This window comes from Rattus norvegicus, chromosome 5 (assembly GCF_021556685.1).
Source record: "Rattus norvegicus strain SHRSP/BbbUtx chromosome 5, alternate assembly SHRSP_T2T, whole genome shotgun sequence".
NCBI classification, from domain to species: Eukaryota; Metazoa; Chordata; class Mammalia; order Rodentia; family Muridae; genus Rattus; species Rattus norvegicus.
Genome location: NC_141538.1, coordinates 37,601,761 through 37,623,224, shown reverse-complemented (window position 1 = coordinate 37,623,224; position 21,464 = coordinate 37,601,761). Strand labels below are relative to the sequence as shown.

Sequence of the window (21,464 nt, the reverse complement as noted above, 5' to 3'; positions counted from 1 at the left end):
TAGAGGGAAGTAAGCACCAGATTATTTCGAGGTAGGAGGAAAATACATAGTATTTGTCTATCTTGCTTGATTTAACAATAGCTAAAAAAAAAAAAAAGTAAAAAAGTGGGGCTTGAGCATCCTAGAAGAAAATTGACCCAGTTAATAATAATCAGTTTAAAATGTCAGTTCTTTAAATGCTAAATGCTTTTGTCTCCCAAGAGTCAGATATTGAAATATCTAATTGATAATCTTATAAAACATTTTAGCTTCTCATTTTTATTCATTATCTAAAAGATTATCTCTAGTGTTATGCTTATTATCAATTTTCAAAATATCAATTTGATTAAGTGATTGACATATTTATGGAGTTGCATTTTAATAAGTGGCACACACACATATCTCTCCGGAGTACTCTGTGCTTCTGAGTTGTGGGAGCTTTGTTTCTTTGTTGTGCATGTTACCCCTCAGCCGATGGGGAATTTAAATGAAGATGAATGCACACCTTCCTAAGGCTTGACCTTTACATATACAGTAGATTCTAGAATATGCTAAAGAAGAGTTATTTTGGATTGTGTTATTTTCCTGTTAAGTGTCTTGCAGTGACTGGAGTTAGTCGGCAACTCAATACAAATTCAACAGACTATTTTGAAGAAAAAATTTCTAATCAATCAATCAATCATCTTGACAAAGAGAGCCCTTTTATGCCTGACTACTTACCATTCCAGAGGTATTATGGTGGAAGGAAAGTTATTTGCTTGTATTTCAAATATACTGCCTTTCTCTTAACTCATTAAATCTCTTAAATATATTATAAACTAATTTTAAAAATTGGACCTACTAGATAAAATGGCTCATTATTTAATCTATTATAAGTTTCCAGCTGGTCTCAGGATATTAATTTTACAACGCCCTAATTCATCCTTTTCTGTATAGCCACACTGCATTTTGAAAAATGTATACCAATTTAGCTGTGCCTTATCACTAAGCCGTTGGATGATTTTATTTTTTCTAACAGCAATGCTCAAACCTTTCAACAGGGTTTACAATGCTTTCTAACACTTTGCCTCCCATATTATCAAGGTTCATTTATATCCAATTTCCTTATTGTTCCTTGCAATCCAACCAAATTGGCCTTTTGTGTTTGTGTGTTTCTTGAGTATGTGATTCTATCCATATATAGGTTAGGCTTCTTTGTTACTTTCTCTGACACATAAATTTCTGCCTGTTATAACACTTTTTTTTTACACTCATTGTGTTTAATGTTTGACTTTCTCTCTAAATTTTAAATTGAGCATGCAGGACCGTATCTTCTGTTTTTTTTTTTCTTTTTGCTACATGCCAATATTTAGAATAGACTGCAAATTAATCATTGTGCAACTGTACTGAATAAATGCATGAATTGAACACTTAGACTAATGTTGAGGGTGTTTTCTTTTTCCTTTTTTTCTTTTTTGCTGACCTAAGAAATCATAAGTCTAGGTAGAAACTACTATTTGTGTTTGAAATCTGACATGTAATTATATCTTTTGAATAAAAACAGTGTGATTAAGTGAAGAATAAATATACTTCTCATTAAAATAACTGTCAGCTTTGCTTCCTGAGAAATTTGTAGTAGTGGTGTTGCATATTAGATAAAAAAAGCTGTTCCAAATGTCTAAGTGTAAAAGAAAAAGGAGGAGTCTTTTTTAGACATCAGTTTATACTACATAGTACATATTGTATATTAAAGTAATACATGATTATCTTGTATATTATGGCTAGGAATGATCTGAGAGCAAGGTAAGAAGTAATTTTGTAGTGTATTATAACTCAGTTGTAAACATTTTGGAATGTTTGTTGTAAACCGCTCTAATATTATGGCCTAAGTTTGTGAAAGATGCTTATAAACGGTCTTTGATGAGGTACCTCGCCAGAGGATGCTCATAAATTGCACATTTCAGCTTGAAAAAATAAGCATATAGATGAATTATTTGTAACTTTTTAGTCAGTGATTAGGCATGTAGAAATTTAGATATTAAACTAGCCTATTATTGTTTACTTCAATAACATGGAGTTCTAAAAGAGCTTGGCTTTCTTTGTTCCTTAAATAGTCACTAAGAGTTTTCTTTCTTCTGTATACCATGGTCTATTTTTAAATCTTAAAAGCAGAGTTTGGTTATTAAAAGACTGGAAAAAGGAGTTAAAGTCAATGTCTTCATTTATTCAATTTCTATCTGTGTACAGCATAACAAAGAGAGAACAGTTTATTGGACCACTGATGTCCCCACCTTGTGAATGGCCAAACCCAGTTTCTGGAGGAGCTGATAGTGTTCAGCATGTGTCCTGAGAATTTGGATATTCAAGCAAAATCAATTGTTATTCTGTTCATTCTTCCTTGACTGATGAAGAAATCTAAAAGAGAGTCAGACAGAGAGTGATGTGCATATTAATGACTAGTGATTCAAGAAATAGTTCAAGTGAATATTACATTCTAGGAAGTAATTTTATAGTGAATTACTTGAAAGTCTGAAGGGGTAAAAAGGGGATCCTCAGGAAAAAAAAATGAGATTTTGAGAGAATCACACTTTTAATTTTTATGACATGTATTGAAATTTGCGCGCGCGCGCACGTGTGTGTGTGTGTGTGTGTGTGTGTGTGTGTGTGTGTGTGTGTGTGTATAGGTCAAAGAATAATATATAGGACTTGGTTGTCTCTCTTTACCTTTTGACTCCTGGGTATTTAATTTATTCCCTTAGGCCTAGCCTTGCTATAATAGTCTTAGGCTATTGAAGCTATGGACTCAACCTTCTGTTTCCCTGAAAGCACTGGAAATGTAAATGTCAGTTTAGCCATTCCTTGAGATCTAAGTTAACATATGAAAAGGTGAAAGTATATCTCTAGCTCTCCCTAGAGACCTGGTTTTCCAAACTACCTAAAAAGAGATGGAAAAGCTGTGCTGTGTTCCTTAAAGGAGATAATGCACTTTTCCTTCCCTGAGACCTCTTGTCAATGTAGATGCTGGCTTCCTCTCAGGGAGTATATGGCACTGGATTGTCTACTTTTCTGAGTTAAGCCCCCTTTCTAACTGCCTGGTTTTATGGCTAATGTAAGGGCAGACTGCCTAATAAATGGCACTTGAAGAGGGCTAGCCCATGGTGGAATGGTTACATTTACATTGGTATATTTAGTTATAGCCTCAATGAGGTGAACCAAAAGAAAAGCCTGTGTTTCATCAGAGACTTGGATATTTCTATGATTTTATCATAATTGACAGTAGAGTGGAATTTTCATTCATTTTGCACAGCCTTTAAAGGTTATGTGATGATCATCAAGTGAATCCAATAAGAGCTACCTCTAGGGAATTGTTAATTTTGGTTGGGGTGCTTGGCTGGAACTGCCTCCTCTGTGGAGGGGTTTGCTTATTTATAGCATGTAAATGATCTGCATGAGCCTTGGAAAAATACAGATGCATTCCTTTGCGTCTAGATTGAAAGAGGAGATTTTGATACAGTATGTGTCATGCCGGGATAAGGGGAATATTTGGGTCAAATGTGAAACTCTTTTCTAAAATGGAGGACATTTTCTGAAAAACAAATCTTTGGAAGAGGACCTTTCCCATATTTGATTTCCTTCCGAGATAGAACAAGGGACGTACACTCAGATCTATTCTATCCTACACCTTTCTCTTGGGAAACACATGGCTGTGAGTGTAGGAGTGAGCATGAGCCGAAGACAAGAGGAGAGAGAGATGAAGATTTTCTGGGAGGGTGGTTCTTGGTGTCAGAGGAAGGGAATGGTAGATAGTATCTGTGAAGGAACAAAGGAGGAGGGGTGGAGAAGGGTGGTGAGAAGGTAAAGGAGCTGATTATAAGTTGGGAGGGGTGAGGAGGAATGGAGGAATGGAGGGAAGTAGGTGGATAGGGGTTGAGAGTTTCAGGAGGTAAAGAGGTATATAAGAAATCGGGTAAAAGAGCAAAGCTGGAAAGGGTGGAAGTCAGAGAGTGTATGACCCTTGGTCAGTGGTACTTCGAGTCACCCCTGAGTGAGACACTGAGAAAACATAGATGGATGCAAAAACAAGAAGTTTATTTTCTGGAGTGTCAGCATCAACCCTTAATCAAGGCAAGTGATGAGAAGGTGACCCCAAGTGGTTATTACAAGCAGTTTTTATATTTGTTTTAGGGGCATGGGTTACATCAGTAAGGTTACAGTTCAAATGTATTGGTTAAGCATATTGGCCTTTAAATCTATTGGCTAGCAAGCATGAGTCAGTATATTTTGAAAACTTTCTATTTAAGAATGTTCCTGTGGGTGGAAAATAGAACTTGGCCTATTCTTGACTTGAGGCAGGTGAGTGAAAGGCTGATGAAAGCCCATAGGGCCCTTCAGAGAGGAGGGTGAGTAGGTTGCGTGGTACTAAAGGATGTTTTCAGGGAGATTTTTGAAGCAGCAAAATCTAGTAAGCTATGCCATTTTGACAGAAGGCCTGAGGGAAGTGTCCGAGAACAAAAAAGAACTTGGGGATAAGGCACTTTAGACCACTTGCAATTTCCTCTAGTGAAATTATTTAAATTGATAAGGATGTGGAAATCAAAGATGCTAAATTCAGGTCAGGTGCGGTCCATGACCAGATTTTCAAAGAATGTGGAAATCAGTCCACAAAATTGACAATAGAAGCTGAGGAACTCCCAGAGTTTAGGAGAGGGTATAGAACTGACTTCTTCCAGGTATTGTCTTAGCCTTACCTTCCCACTGAGTTCACTGGGGATACAGCCTGATAATAACTGACAAAGAGTCTCTCTCTCAAACAGAGAGAGTAGATTGTAAGACATCAGTAGATTGTAAGACAAAAAGAAAGGGGACAATCTAAATTGAGTTTATATGTTACAAATACAAACCCTGAATTGGGGTTGAAGCAGTTACCAGGGCAAAGGTGATGTCTTAGTTTCTGTGGTGTTTTGAATACGTTTGGCCCCCATATACTAATATATTTGAATGCTTAGTCACCAGGGAGGGTAACTATTTGAAAGGATTAAGGGATTAGAACACTTAGCCTTGCTGGAGTGGGTGTGGTCTTGCTGGAGGAAGTATGTCTGTCACTGAGGAGTGGACTGTTAGGCTTCAAAAGCCAATGTCAGACCCAGCCTTTCTCTCTGTCTGCCTTGGGGTTAGGGTGTAGCTCCCAACTATTTTTCAGCACCATACATGCCTCCTGCTATGTTCTCTGTGATTCTGGTAATGGACTAATTCTCGGAAATTGTAAGCAAACCCTTACTTAAGTGCTTTTTCTCATAAGAGTTGCCTTGATCATCATGTGCCTTCACAGCAATAGTATAGTGACTAAGACAGTATTGTCACTGTGAACAAATACCATGACCAAGGAAACATATAGAAGAAAAAATTTAATTAGGGGCTTGTTTACAGCCTCAGAGGATGACTTCATTATCATCACAGCAGGTAATGTGGCACTATTGTGCTAGAAAAATAGATGAGAGCTATATCTAGATCTACAGGTGGCAAGTACAGAAGTGGGACAGTGGTTGGAGAGACTATGCTTGCCATAAGCTTTTGAAACCTCAGAGCCCACTCCTGGAGACATACCTTCTCCAACAAGGCTACACCTACTCCACCAATAAATACCACACTTCTTCATCCTTCCCAAAGAGTTCTACCAACAGGGACCAAGGATTCAAATATAGGAGCATATAGGGTATTCTCATTCAAACCATAAAAATCCAGAGGTTTTAGGTTATAAGTGGTGGTTACTTGGTCCATGTAGCAAGGTCAGTGAGTAGTCATACTCTTGATCACATGGATATCAGTTTAAATACTCTCTATTACTTTATAATTTATATTTTAAATATTTTTACTATGTTACAAGGATATCTTTTTATATATTTTTGGATAAAAAAGGCAAGAAAATTATGCTTCTTCTCTCCCCATTTCATGAGTTTTCTCAAGGGTCTGCAGATATTTGGTATGTGGATTTTGGGTAGATATAATTCACACATACATACACGTGCATGAGTGATAGTAAGATTTGTTGTTCATGTAGTAATATTTCAAGATTGTGATTTTTTAAGTAAACAGTAATCTATGTGTCCGTGCAGTTTTCTGGTTTTGGTTAGTTGTAGAATGCCACATCATTGCTTTCTCATTATATGTGTGACTGAGTACTTTGATTTGCTGTTGTTTTGTTTGTAAATATCACAGCTCAGTTCAGTTGCTTTGCTTATATATTCCCTAACATTTAGTTAATAAAATCTTCAGTACATACAAAACAACTCTTTCTCTATCCACTGACACAAGGACATGGTCAATCCCCTATGTACTCTCCAGAAGAAGAATTTTCTTGAAGTAACTCATTGGTTGTACTCTTATTGAAAAGCTGGGGAAGTCTGTGTCAATTGGGTAGTACACGAAGTTATATTTTATGACTTCTTAACTCTTTTTTTTTTCTTTTTTCTTTTTTTCAGAGCTGGGGACCAAACCCAGGGCCTTGTGCTTGCTAGGCAAGCGCTCTACCGCTGAGCTAAATCCCCAACCCGGACTTCTTAACTCTTAAATAGAACACTATCTAAGATTGTTAATATTGTTAATAGTGCAAAGATTTTTGGTTTTGTTTTCTCCTTTATTCAAGTAGATTAGGTTATTAAAATGATTAAATTAGTTTTAGAAAAATAAAAAAGCCTCATTTCCTTTACATTCTTACATCCTAATACATGTAAGTTAATTAGTGTTATAATATAGAACTTAAAAGAACCATAATCAATTTTCTATGAACCAGAGATGTTCGATCTAGTAGTCATGTCATGAGCAAGAAATACGAAGGACTAGTGAGTGTGAAGTCAACAGACATGGAAAGTCCTTCAAACCTTCAGTGATGTGTCTATTGCTGTGGACTTGAGGTCTGGAGAGTAAAGTGAGGATGCCAAAGGTTAAGAGAGCTAAATTCAGATGGTGTTGCCTTAGGCAAATCCTGAAGCAGAGGTGAGGTAGCTGCTTGTTGTGAATCTTAATGAGCCTCCAGTTGCACTCCATGCTGAGACAGAAAGGACTAGCAAAGAAAATTCTGAATATTGCCTCAGAGTTTACCAGAAATTCCTGGCATATGCTATTTTCTTCCTCCTTCCTTTAGTTCCTCCATTCCTTCTTCCCTCCCTCCCTGTATCCCTCCCTCCCTCCTTCCCTTTCTCCCTCCCCTTCTTCTTTCCTCCCTCCTTCCCTCCCTTCCTCCCTCCCTCTCTCCCTTTCTTCCTTCTTTCTTTCTCTTTTCTCCTACTTTTAATCCTCTACCTCTTCCTCCTCTTCCTCCTCCTTCTCCTTTTGGACAGTTACAATTGTAGCTAACATTGAGTGCTTTCTCCCTAAAACTGTAAAGACCAGAATAACTATTCTGAATCCCCTATTTCAGCACTACCATTTAAGTCCAATCAAGGAACAGTAGTTTTGACACAGAAGTAGAAACCCACTAGGAAAGGAAAGGAAAATTGTCTCTGTCTACAAATTATATTTGTTTTGTTAAAAATTTTTTTTTAGTATTGTGTTTTATAAAAAGACCAGGATATGTTTGGTAGAGCCAGGTATGGTGAGGTGGGAGGGGTGCCTTGGTGAGCTCATGCTGGGTTATCCCTTCCCCTTGAGGTACCAGCCATAGAAAAAATACAGTATCAAATTTATTTAGGGCATGGGAAGGGGAGTTGAGAGGAGAATAGAGACAGAGAGAGGGAGGGAGGAGAGGCCAGCAAGGAACATGTGGAGAGAGAGGGGAGGGCTAAGGGGAGAGAGGGAGAAAGGGATCAGGGAGAGAAGAAAGTCAGAGAAAAGGGGAAGAGAGAACAAGGAGTGGCCAAACAGTCCCTTTTATAGCAAGCCAGGGCTACCTGGCTATTTTCTGGTAACTGTTTGGTACAGCCTAGAAGGAATGCTAACAGCTAAAGAAAATTTTAAGACAGGCAGTAGATTCATTGCAGATAACAAAGGGGATCAACAAAGTGGGGGATATGATCAAAGCTTATGTGTACAATCTATATGCTAGCAATGGATACCTTTGAAGATGACTATTTAAAATAGCCTCTAATGCATAAATACCAAGGAACAAATTTAAGAAGAAAACACAAGACCAGAACAGTAAAAACTGTGGAATATTGTTGAAAGTAAAAATAACGTTTGAAAAATAAACAAACCCTAACCCTATTTTTTAGTTTAATGGAATATAGGATTTTAAATATGCCCTTATGATTTTCTGAAATTATTCAAGATCTGCAGTAGCATTTTCCCTTACATTTCTGATATAAATGTTAAATATATATTTCAATTTTTATTTTATGTGTAGGAGTGTTTGGTCTGCATGCCTGTGTGTATACCACATGTCTTCCTGGTGCTTGTGATGGCACACAAGGATTCAGAAACTCTTGTCCTGGAGATGCAGATGGCTGTGAGCTGTCACATGGGTACTGGGACCCAAACCAGTGTCTTCTGAAAGAATAGCCAGTGTTGTTAACTGCAGAGCCATCTCTGCAGCCCTTTCATCTCTGAATTTAATAATTTGGGTCCTCTCACTTTTGGTTAATTTGGCTAAGAGTTTGTCAATCTTTCTAATACTCGGAAAGACCCAAGCCTTCATTTAATAAATTAATTTGTTTCTACGTCTTTAATTTTATTGTTTTAAATTATAGCTTCTTTTATATTCTGCTTTTCTATATTGCAAAGCCTTCAGGTGCATCATTAAGTTACTAATAAGTACTTTCCCAGGTTTTGCAATGTAGACATTTTTGCTGTGAACTTTCTCCCTAGGATTTCTTTGTTTCCCATAGACTTGGTATGTTGTGTATTTCTCAACCCTCATTGGATATGTTTCCTTCTTGCAGTAGATGAAAATTCACATAGAAACCTAAAACCTGTCATTGAACAAAAAATAATAGAGTGTGCGGAGTGTTCATAATAATACCCCTTCTCCCAGGTTTAAGGAATCATCACTGAAGAGGGTGGCAGAAAGATTGTAAAAACCAAGTGTCATGAACGACCACAAAAAAAAAAAAAAAATCAGTGCTTTCAAAGCAAAACTTGGTTTTGTCCATAGTTGTACATGTGAACTCACAGCAGTTGTGACACTATGCCTAGATCTGTACAAACTCAATCGAGTCAAAAGTCCCTGTATTGTGTGTGTGTGTGTGTGTGTGTGTGTGTGTGTGTGTGACAGAGAGACAAAGAGAGACAGAGAGAGAGAGAGACAAAGACAGAGAGAGGGAGACAGAGAGAGAGAGACAGAGAGAGAGACAGAGACAGAGAGAGGGAGACAGAGAGAGAGAGACAGAGAGAGACAGAGACAGAGACAGACAGAGAGAGAGACAGAGACAGAGAGAGACAGAGAGAGACAGAGACAGAGAGAGACAGAGATAGAGACAGAGAGAGAGAGAGAGAGAGAGAGAGAGAGAGAGAGAGAGAGAGAAGATTAAGAGAAACAGAGACAGACACACATGCGCGCACACACACAAAAAGACATAGGTGACAGAAGTGGGCATGAAATTCTAACCCTGGATAAGCAACTCTTGACAAATGATAACTGCTGAGAAAGGGAGAAGTTCTTTAAGGGGGTGACACACCCAAGAGAATTCAGTCAGCATACACACATTCGATTAGTCTTAAAAAGAAAAAGAACACTATGTTTTGTGTTTAAGGAGGTGTGGTTGGTCTGGGAGGAGTGGGGAAAAATGTAATCATTATACTCTATGAAATCCTTAAAGAAATAATAAAATATTATTTTTTAATTTTGAAGAAAAAGATCTCTTATTTTTATAAAATTTAACCTAGTCTTCTTGAGAGTCTTCTTTGTTGCTTTAAACAAGGTATCCCCCATTTACAAAAGAAAGGATGGTTCACTAGGGAAACTTGCATATTTTTCATTGCAACTCCTTTGGATGGTGTAACATACCGGTCATGTACCTTATGTGGGGTGTGGAAGCCAACTTTCGCCCATGAGCATTCCACCCAGATAAAGTACCTATAAATACTAATGTTGTATGCGTTAATTCAGACCATATTATTGGGCGTGCCTTGAAATTACAAATATGCAATCTAAATTAAAAAAAAGTTCCTGTGGCCATCATAAGGCCTATACAGCATGCTAGGTTGACTGCATACAGGCTGTGGTTGTTTAACTTTGGTTTCGGTGCGATTCGTAACAGTGGGAGTTGGACGTCTCTGACTCTTGTCTGCTCTTCAGACGCTTTTCCTCCTACTGGGTGGCCTACTCCAGCCTTGATATGAAGGTTTGTCCCTACTCTAACTACACCTTGTTATGCCATGTTTGGTTGATTTCCCTGGGAGGCCTGTTGTTTTCTGAAGGGAAATGAAGGAGCAGTGGATCTGGGAGAAAGAGGTAAGGAGACTGCAGTCATGTTGCATTGTATGACAGAAGAATAAATAAGAAAACCGAAAAAAATTCCTGGCTTGTTACCATTGTTTATGGTTTCTGCTACGGGATAGTCATGAAACAGGGACTTGATCATTTCTTGGCATGCTGCATTAGTTTTTGTGTTTGCTGCATAGACACATATTCCTATTTTAATTTACAGAAAGAGAATTTGGCACACAGTACTACAAATGAGGCCCTACTCTTATTTATATGTAGAGGTATAAACACAGTCCACACATATTTCTGTCATAAATGTGTTATATGTACCTTTTTCATTTATTTTGATATATGAGCACATACTCACATACATATATGATTTTATGCCTACTATGTGAACATACATATTCTTTTTATCTTCATATAGAATGCTTTAACATTTTGACTATTTAGTAAGCCATGCCTCTCTGTGTCTGTTCAATTTTTAAAAATTTTTATATTTTACTTTACATCCCCGTCATTGCCCCACTCCTGCTCATCTCTTTCCACAATCCTTCCCCCATACTACCTCTCCTTGTCTGTTCAATTCTTATTGGTTAGAATTCAGTCACATGGTAGTAGAGGATATAAAAATGCCTAGCGAATCAATTTTTAATAGTTCCGGTGTCTTCAAGTCTTTGTCTCTTGCTGGCTAATAGTTTTTTTTTTTTTAAGATTATATTCATTCTTTTAAAAAAGACAAACTAAAAGCTTCATTTATAACTACGTCTCAAAGTTGTGGCTCTTGGTTATCTATCCTTCCTTGTGTTAACTGCCATTATAATTGTTTCAGGTCCACTAACATAAGAGCTTTCTTTACATTCGTATAATGGTGAAACCAGGGAAAAACATTGAGTCATTAATGGCATACTAACAAATAAAACAAAACAAAGTCACAATAAAAGTATTCGTTCATGACAACCATGCTACTTCCATGGGCTAATTTATGCAAACCTAAGAGTGTTGCAAGTTTTAGGTCTTGGATTTTTTTTTCCTTTTCTAGTTAGGGAGGGAGGGCCCTGGAGTAGAGCACCTCTTGTCTTCACTATCTGAAGACAAGAATTCTGTGTTTGAAGATGAAGCGTCGTTCCGTGTGCTTTGGTTTGAAAGCTCAATCCTTACAACTTCATTAGGTCTCAATACTGGATACTTTAAGGGTAGACGTCCTTAAAATATATAAAAACATCTACATATCTCTAGTACTGTCCACTTGCCAAAGTCAAGGTTATATTGCCGCTATTGTTTGTAAGGTTGTTTATTCTCTGCTCACCCTCATTTGCTCAGCTTTGCTTGAAGGCCTTCTGGATCAGTGACATAGACGGGAGCACAAACTCTACATTAGGCCTTTCCTAAAGGGTAAGGCAGCTTCTTATAACCAAGAAGACGTAAGGACTTAATGAACCTGTATAATCTTAAGACCTGTATAATCATATCTTTTTCAATAAAACCCCCTTTTTGGCTAAATGGGTTAAGGAATACTGTTCTTCATGACTGTCCTTCATGTTTCTGTCTTCCTTTCTTCCCTTTTACTTGTATTTGAAAACTGCTCCACTTAACTGCATTAATGATCCGTTACCTCAAGTGAACAATATCAAGCACACAAGGTAAAATAGGATTCAGTGAAGTAAATTTTCTAAGCAGATGGTCCAGTACATACATACTATATACATTATATGTCACATATAATAAATTATATATTACATATATGTTATATAATTATATATATTTTATAACTATACATATTTAATTATATAATATACGAATTGTATTTTATATAATTATATTATTACATATTATAGTATATTATATATAGTATTTGTCCTATATTATTATTTATTATATTACATGTAATATATTAATAAATATTTTACATAGAGAAAGAGAAGCATTATCTTTACAATAATTATGCTAATGACATATTTGATTTTACTTTCACATACTATTAAGGATCAAGTATAAATAGTCAGATACTATTAAGGATCAAGTATAAAATGTAGAAATTTAAAACATCTTCTTTAGTTAATATCTAAATGGTCTTTTTTGCTAATAAATACATTCTTTAATTGTAATTAGGTTTCTATTGAAGTTTACGGCATCATGGTACTTCTTATTATTAGAAACAGAGTGGATGTTAAATGTATATCAAAAATCCAAATGAGGTTTTAATACAGTTTGAACAACTTCTAAATTAAAATAAATTAAAAAATGGAAAATTTAAATCTGCCAATACATTATCTTGTTTTTCTTTTTGCTGTAATCTCTGAATTTATAATCTGTTTCATCCTTTCCAAGGCCAGTATACAGAACAATCCATGAACATAACTTTGTGTGGAAGATGTTGAAGAATATTCCAGCTTTAACCTCTCAACTTAGAAGTGAGCATCTAAAAATCCTGAGTAAGAAAGTCATGTCTGAAACCTGGATCAAAGGTAGCACAGGTATTTGACTAGCATAAGGTATCTGGCAGAATGGAATGCATATATTTATGTCAACTTGGTGATTGTTAAGTGCTTATGATTTTTACTTGGCATGCTAAAATATACTCTTTGGAGATAGTCTATTTTCAGGTATTGCTATTTGAGCAACATTTCACACTTCAGTAAAATTTATAGCATATATTCTTAGTTAAGGTTTCTATTGCTATGAAGAGACACTGTGACCAGAACACATCTTATAAAGGAAAACATTTAATTTGGGCTGTCTTATATGTCAGAGGTTTTATAATCATGGTGGTAAATATGGCGGTATGCACACAGGCATGATACTAGAGAAGGACTGAGAGTTCTATATCTTGATCCATAGTCAACAGAATGAAACTATCAAACTACCTTGAGTTTATGAGACCTCAAAGCCTTCCTCTACAATAATACATTTCCTCCAGTAAGGCCACACCCACTTCAACATGGTCGTACATTCTAATGTATATCACCCCCTATAGGCCAAGCATTAAAACACATGAGCCTATGAGAGTCATTCCTATTCAAAGTACAACACGTATGTTTGTGCATTTGCAATTTGAATAAGTATCCAGATTACTCGTAGTACCCCCTGAGACACAATGGGCTTAATTCTCTAGAATTCTGGTTCATCAGGTCTTGAGTAGAGCCTAAAATTATTTATAATCATTTGTTGATGACACAAACACACAGTACAAATTTATTAGCAATCCACAGCAGTCTTTCACTGTTGGTTAAAATGTTTGCCTACCTGGATGCAGATTTGAGTATAGATATAGGGAAAGCACTTGTTGGGCATAATGTTCATCTTTAGTCTCTTTACCATGGATATAGGAGCTAGTTCAGTATAAATGCATGCATTTGAACCTTTAAAGGGAAGGAAATCAAGAGATATTTTTTTGTATCAAGAAATGGATGTTTTATTACTTACAGAAACAAAGTGATGTCATTGTTTGCAGGTGTGGTCCCCAAGGCATAAACGTCACGCAGAGGAATTCTGCTTGTAAATGAATTTTAAGCATACTTCAGCCCTCTGCACTTGCCCTCTATATTTGCGACTATTTGTGGAAAGTAGTTAATCAGGAACCTGACATGTAAAACCAAATTGAAATTTTGGAGACTCATGATTTTTTGAAAGACTTACATAATTTGAAGGTTTTCCCTCAATGGTTTTCTCTCATAATTGGCTCCATTTAATTAATGTCTAATGGTAAAAAATAAATCATAGGAGTTTGCCATGATTAAAATGATTTTATGGCACAGGGAGAGGGGGACAAATGCTCACTGTTGGGTTGCTATTAGGTTGAGGATAGTAATTAAAAACTACTTTATATTATAAAGTTGTATATCTAATGATGAAAATTTATGATGCAACATAAATGTCCTTCAATGAAAGATTGACAGTCATCAGTTCAATAGAATTGTAGGCACTGGCTATAAAGAATATGTTGCCCTAACCCTTGGTCCCTAGATACGGTCATTGGGGTAGGGGTTAAGAAGACTTAGTATCAAAGACACCGATTCTAGTAGTCAGATCAGAAGCAGAAGCAGACTCATTCATTGCAGAATTGGAAAGTGCCTTTATATTCTCTACCCATGCCCCATTGGCCCATGACATCTTGCCCCTTGGTACTGGCACCATCTGATTGACTGTGCAGTTCATATGCTCCATTGTCATTTGTCTCCATGTACCAGGCAGATCTTAAGGCTGTAAAATGAAGATGCAGTTGTTGCACATGTGTGGACCATTAGTGGACACCAGTCATGTTGTGCTAACTCATCCTTCCTACAAGAATGTACTTGTATGTGCATGCATACGTGTGTGTCTCTGTATATATATATATATGCACACACACACATATTTGCAAGAGGTAGTAAATAGAAGTTCAACAGTAGAAACTTACAAATACCTATAAAAAATCTAAGTGTATGAAAATACATGTATAAATATTTAAAATTATAAGGTGACCTAGATTGACATTTTAAATTTACATACATTTTTTTTCCTTAGTGGACAAAAGTAGAATTGAGTCCTGTTATGGTTTGGGCATGGTTCAAATGTTCCAAAACACTCAATTGTGATTGAAACCATTGCTTATCTGTGGCCTAATTTACAGTGTTGGGAGGTAGTACGATCTTTGGGAGGTGGGTCCTAGTAGAGGACTCTTTTAAGTGATTTTGCTATTAGATAACATATTTGCTAATCATTGAGTTCTTGTAAGGGATTATGATAGTAGTCACCATGGCTGTGTTAGCACCATCCTCTCTTTGCTCCTATTAGATATTTGATTGTCACAGTACATCTTCACATTATGGCTCTACAATTAGTCAAACAATTGTGATATGTGATCTTTGGTTCACAGCTACCAATCATAGCCTAAATGTACCCTTTCCCATTACAAAACCAAATAGCTCAGGCTTTGATTGAAGTAAAGAAAAATATGACTAAAGGCAAATAATTTTCTAGTCCTTATACATGTATGGACGGGCTAATTCATACAATAAATTTAGAGTCATGTATACTTTAGAGACATATTTTTCAAGGAAGTTCTACAAGGAAAAATAGGAAAAATTTTATTCGGATGGCGTATTAACTCTTGTCCATAATTATTAATAAAGTACGAACTCTTACAGAATTTCAGCTTGTATTTTCCAGTTCTTTAAAAATTTATAAGTCTCTGTTTTTCTTCACCTCCCCGTACTTAGATCCCTTGGAATTTTTAAGACATGTAGTTCTAACTGCTCAGATGTTTCCCTATCAAAGTGTCAGCTCATTAGGTTCACAAACTTTGAAGTTCTCTTTGTTCATCCGCCTTAAGAAAAAAGCCTAGCTAGGTGTCTGCTTCTCTCCATTTGCTTTATTCGCCTGTGTGCTTTGCTCTGTCTGCTGTGGTTTACAGTGCTCCCTCATGCACACCCTCGTCCCCAGGCTGCTGACTTTCAATCTGCCACAGAGACTCATTTCTCTGGTGCAATTCTGCACAGATGTTTGTACCTTCTGCTCTTTTTTTTTTAATGACCATTAGTTCTTTTGAGCTGCATTATCTAAGGAAGTTTCCTGAATATTTCTCTCATCCAATAGTCTTTTATACATTCAGCTTCTGCAAGTAAAATATTAAACAATGAAACAGTATTAGAACTTAAGTAAATCAAGCATATATATATTTCTAAATAATTATGGAACCAATCATGTTACCTTATATTATTATTTACTATAAAATTACGTTAGCTGAAGATAACTATTACTAACTGTACCAAATTACTGAAAATAAGGGACGGAGGAGATGGAAGTCAGTACAAAGGGGAATTAGGTGTTGATCTGCAGTCTTTCTCCAGATAAGAGATGATATCAACTCATGATGCAGCACAGAAGCAGAGAGAAACAGTGCGGGAATTTTCTGCATTCTACAGGGTCCTGTGTTGTAAGGCTGTCATACATACCAGAATACGTGTGTTTCATGCATTTTTTTATTTCATTTAATTTTTTGTTTTGTAATCTTACCTTTGTTTCTATGCTAAAAAATAAAATTTACACAAAGACAACTAAAGAAGAAAAGAAAAATGTACTTCTACATTAAGTTCTTAAAGGACACTGTATATGTGTCTACAACCATATAGCCAAACATTCTTCACCACAGTTTGAATTAGTGAATAAAATATTTTACTGATAAATCAATAACCCTACATATTAATATATATAATTATATATAATATATAAAATATAATATGTTTATATATATATATAAACATTCTTTAATAATGAGTGTCCCATTTTCTGCAAGAAATTCTAGAAAAAAAGACTTGTGCATTTAAAGCTGTTTTATACAATTTTCAAAAATGAATAAAATGAAAAATTGTTATACGTGTAATATTTATAGATATATATTGATATCTATAATATCTATAACATCTTCAAAATTTATAGATACAAATATAAAACTTTTAATTGTAACTAAATGAAAATATTCCTCAAACTAAATGATTGGTGTTCCAATAACTACCATCAGATGAAAATACTGAAAATCAGAAATGCTGTGTACCAGGTAACCTACACTAAAACACAGCCCTAACTGTAGAGTTTTGAAGTTAGTTTTAAGAATCCCAGGACCTCTTGTGAGCTGTGGCTTGCTGTAAAATCTGGAAATAGCACCATATGACATTTTACTAGCCTCAGAAAAGATTGATTTTTTCAAAACACTAAGTCCAGGTTTCTACTTGAAAGTTTCCAATAAGTCAAAAAGGATAATTCATAGTCACAGATTATGTGTATTACCATGAAACACAAAGACCCTTAAATTTTCATTTAATCTTTTCCCTCTGTAACAAGCTCGGATGGAAAAAATCAGATCTAAATATTGCATTTTTCGCAGTTTTATTTTGACATAATTTTTCCTAACATAATTTTTAATCAGTCATTTCAAAGCATGGATGATTTAATTAGGAGGTCCTTTTATAAAGATCAATCTCCAAAGATTGTTGAAAACTGCTTTCATTCTTTATTCTATGACTTCTGTCCCTCTGTTCTAGTAAAGTCTATCCCAAAAGCTTCTCTTCGTTTCCCTTTTCTCCATGAAAGTGTTCATTCTTCCTCTGGTCAGTGATTCAACTCCCATAAGTGTGGTTCTGAGTCTTACATGCCATGGCCCTTAGTTTGCTCATATTTATTGCTGCTTTAAGTCCTCTCTTGCCTAGCACACCTGTCAAGGAACTTGGCAAACTTCTTATAAGTGAAGTGCTTGCCTGTTACTAGACACAGACATAGATCTCTTCCTATGAACTATTTCACACATGAAATCTTAAAAACAGGGAAATTTAGGCTACTTCTTTTCCTCCTAAATTAATTGATTTCTTTCTTTGTTCCTTCCTTCCTTTCATCTTTCTTTCTCTCATTCTCAGAGATCACTTAAATCTCCCATCCATTTCCTCTCATAAGGATACTTCCTTCAACGACTCTTTCTTGATTGCTTCTATTTCCATTTTTAATTCCTTCAACTGTTTGACTGTGTTTTCCTGGAATTCTTTCAGGGATTTTTGCGATTCCTCTCTGTAGGCTTCTACTTGTTCTCTAAGGGAATTCTTCATGTCTTTCTTGAAGTCCTCCAGCATCATGATCAAATATGATTTTGAAACTAGATCTTGCTTTTTTGGTGTGTTTGGATATTCCGTGTTTGCTTTGGTGGGAGAATTGGGCTCCGATGGTGCCATGAAGTCTTGGTTTCTGTTGTTTGGGTTCCTGCGTTTGCCTCTCGCCATCAGATTATCTCTAGTGTTACTTTGTTCTGCTATTTCTGACAGTGACTAGACTGTCCTATAAGCCTGTGTGTCAGGAGTGCTGTAGACCTGTTTTCCTGTTTTCTTTCAGCCAGTTATGGGGACAGATTGTTCTGCTTTCGGGCGTGTAGGTTTTCCTCTCTACAGGTCTTCAGCTGTTCCTGTGGGCCTGTGCCCTGAGTTCACTAGGCAGGTCGCTTAGAACAGAAAAGTTGGTCTTTCCGGTGTTCCAGAGGCTCAAGTTTGCTTGTGGGGTGTTGCTTATGACCTCTCAGCGGGGGTAGCAACCAGGAGGACCTGCGCCGCCCTTTCCGGGAGCCCTTGTGCACCAGACTCCCAGATGGCGTTTGGTGTTTTCCTCTGGAGTCAGAGATGTGGGCAGAGTGTAGTCTCTTCTGGTTTCCCAGGCGTGTCTCCCTCTCTGAAGGTTTAGCTCTCCCTCTCACAGAATTTTGGTGCAGAGAACTGTTTATCCGGTCGGTCCCTTCAGGTTCTGGAGGTGTCTCAGACCCAGTGGACCTGCTGCTCCTGGGCCCTCATCTACGGGAACCCAGAGGCCCTATGTAGTTTCCTCTTGTGCCAAGGATGTGGGCAGGGGTGGGCAGTGTTGGTGGTCTCTTCCTCTCTGCAGCCTCAGGAGTGCCCACCTGTCCAGGCATTGAGCTCTCTCTCCCACGGGGTTTGGGAGAGTGAGCTGGAGGCAGGGAGCGCGAGATTGGGACTCCCGCTAAAAACAACAATCACCTATTTTTGATTACTATAAGGATAGGTTTTTATTTTAATTTGGTGATCAATATACTCACTATGACCACTGTGGAACTGAATAAAATCTGCTCTGAACTAATTTTTTTGTTGTTGTTAAGCCCTGGAGGGAGGGGGAACTGCAGTTTGGGGATGTATTAAAAAAGAGTGAAAGAAAATTATAAAACATGTGAAATTATTGCTCAGCTTTCAAATTATTCTTTACCAATTTCATACATGTAGATGCTATAGTGTGATCCTATTCACCCTCTTTCTTCTCCCTGACAAATTTACCCAGAAGTTTCCCCTACCTGCGGCTCTGCCAACGTCATGTGTACTCTTTTTTATTTCACATCTCAATGAAAATTGCCTTAGTAGCATTAGTCAATTCATAGTATCTTTTCAGCTATGGGTAGGAGCCTCATGAACTCCTACTCCGGGATTTTGATTGGCTTGTTTTTGTGCAGGTAAATCACGGCTATCATGAAGTTGTAAATATACAAATCACCAAGCCATCCTAGAAGATAGAAATTTCCCATCCTCTCTTATTTACCTTCTGCTTGCCTTCTCTATGAGGTGTTCCCTGAACCTTGACAGGGGTGGGTAGGAAACTCTATTTCCTTTTAGGGCTAACTACTCATGGTCACATAGACTCAGCATTTTGACAAGGCAAGTGTATGTGCTAGTTAACTGCTGCCCACAGTCCAAGGAAATGTCTTAGAGCAAGGATGAGAAAATCTGTGGGTATAAATCTAAGTATTTAGAAGGCAATTTAACAACATTATCATTAAGCAGAACAACAGTAGCTGACACATTAGAAGCCATGATCTCCTCAGAATAGACTTTTGACTAGGTTTTCATTCCTCGGTATGGATTTCGTCTTGTAGAATATGACTCAAGTCCAACCAGAACTGACTTCAGGACAGTCATACATTAATGCACCAGTGGGTCTATTTGTGTGGTATATCTGTAGTTTACCACTTAGTAAAAGTATCAATGCTATTTCTTTCTCCACAACCTACATTACCTCTTTTGGCACAATGAATGCTGGCCACAATGAGAAAGCTTCATGTTCAGTTTGAGATTGAATTCTCTATGTCGTATAGCCCAAGTGTGTGGTATCATTCATAGTGTCTTACCATTTAGGAGCAGTGTTACAAGAGCAATGACAATGGATTGTTACTTGGGGTACCTCTGGGACCCTTCAGGGAGTAGTGGTGTCACTCATGCATGGGGACTCCATTGCATCTCTTTTTTAAATTTTACTTTATATAGTGAAGTCAGCTTAATAACAACTGGATTTTTCTCCCACTACAGATTTTATCTTTGCTTGGAATTATCTAATTATGACATATTTATAAAATCCAAAATGAAAGTCAGCAGTCTGAATTTTTTATCATTCTTGATCTTTAGTGCTCTTTATATCTTTTATTATTAATATTTGTTGCATGATTTCATATGTATGATAACAAGGCTTCTTTCTTAATTTGAAATTATTATTTTTAAACTAGACATTTTAATTAATAAGACTAAATATATTGCTGTGGATTATTTGAATAGTTACCATTTCAATTGCTTCTAAAAATATTCTTTTTTTATTATTACCTTTCATTTTTCTTTTTTTCCTCGATCTTTATTAATTGGGTATTTCTTATTTACATTTCAATTGTTATTCCCTTTCCCAGTTTCCCGGCCAACATCCCCATAACCCCTGCCCCTCCCCTTCTATATGTGTGTTCCCCTCCCCATCCTCCCCCCATTACTGCCCTCCCCCCAGTAATCACGTTCACTGGGGGTTCAGTCTTGGCAGGACCAAGGGCTTCCACTTCCACTGGGTGCTCTTACTAGGCTATTCATTGCTACCTATGCAGTTGGAGCCCAGGGTCAGTCCATGTATAGTCTTTGGGTAGTGGCTTAGTCCCTGGAAGCTCTGGTTGGTTGGCATTGTTGTTCATATGGGGTCTTAAGCCCCTTCAAGCTCTTTCAGTCTTTCTCTGAACCCTTCAACGGGGGTCCCGTTCTCAGTTCAGTGGTTTGCGGCTGCCATTCACCTATGTGTTTGCTGTATTCTGGCTGTGTCTCTCAGGAGAGATCTAAATCCAGTTCCTGTCAGCCTGCACTTCTTTGCTTCATCCATCTTATCTAGTTTGGTGGCTGTATATATGGGCCACATGTGGGGCAGGCTTTCAATGGATGTTCCTTCTGCCTCTGTTCTAAACTTTGCCTCCCTATTCCCTCCCCAGGGTATTCTTGTTCCCATTTGAAAGGAGTGAAGCATTCGCATTTTGATCATCCTTCTTGAGGTTCATGTGTTCTGTGCATCTAGGTTAATTCAAGCTTTTGGGCTAATATCCACTTATCAGTGAATCCATACCATGTGTATTTTTCTGTGATTGGGTTACCTCACTCAGGATGATATGTTCCTGTTCCATCCATTTGCCTATGAATTTCATAAAGTCATTGTTTTTGATAGCTGAGTAATATTCCATTGTGTAGATGTACAACATTCTCTGTATCCATATCTCTATCGAAGGGCATCTGGGTTCTTTTCAGCTTCTGGCTAGTATAAACAAGGCTGCTATGAACATAGTGGAGCACGTGTCTTTTTTATATGTTGCGGCATCTTTTGGGTATATATCCAA

General features: G+C 37.0%; 1 protein-coding gene across 11 annotated transcripts in view; it reads left to right on the top strand.

Annotated features, from left to right (window-relative positions):
* The window catches only part of Cnbd1 (cyclic nucleotide binding domain containing 1), a 354,753-nt gene that overhangs the window by 179,305 nt on the left and 153,984 nt on the right, over positions 1-21,464 (top strand). For 9 of the 11 annotated variants that reach the window (XR_015620077.1, XR_015620076.1, XR_015620075.1 and 6 more), the window contains 1 exon segment: positions 12,647-12,792. Coding sequence is in view for 5 of the 11 variants with exons in the window: in NM_001431268.1 (NP_001418197.1) it covers positions 12,647-12,792 (146 nt within the window). In the remaining 6 variants the exon portion in view is untranslated. 11 annotated transcript variants of the gene reach the window in all.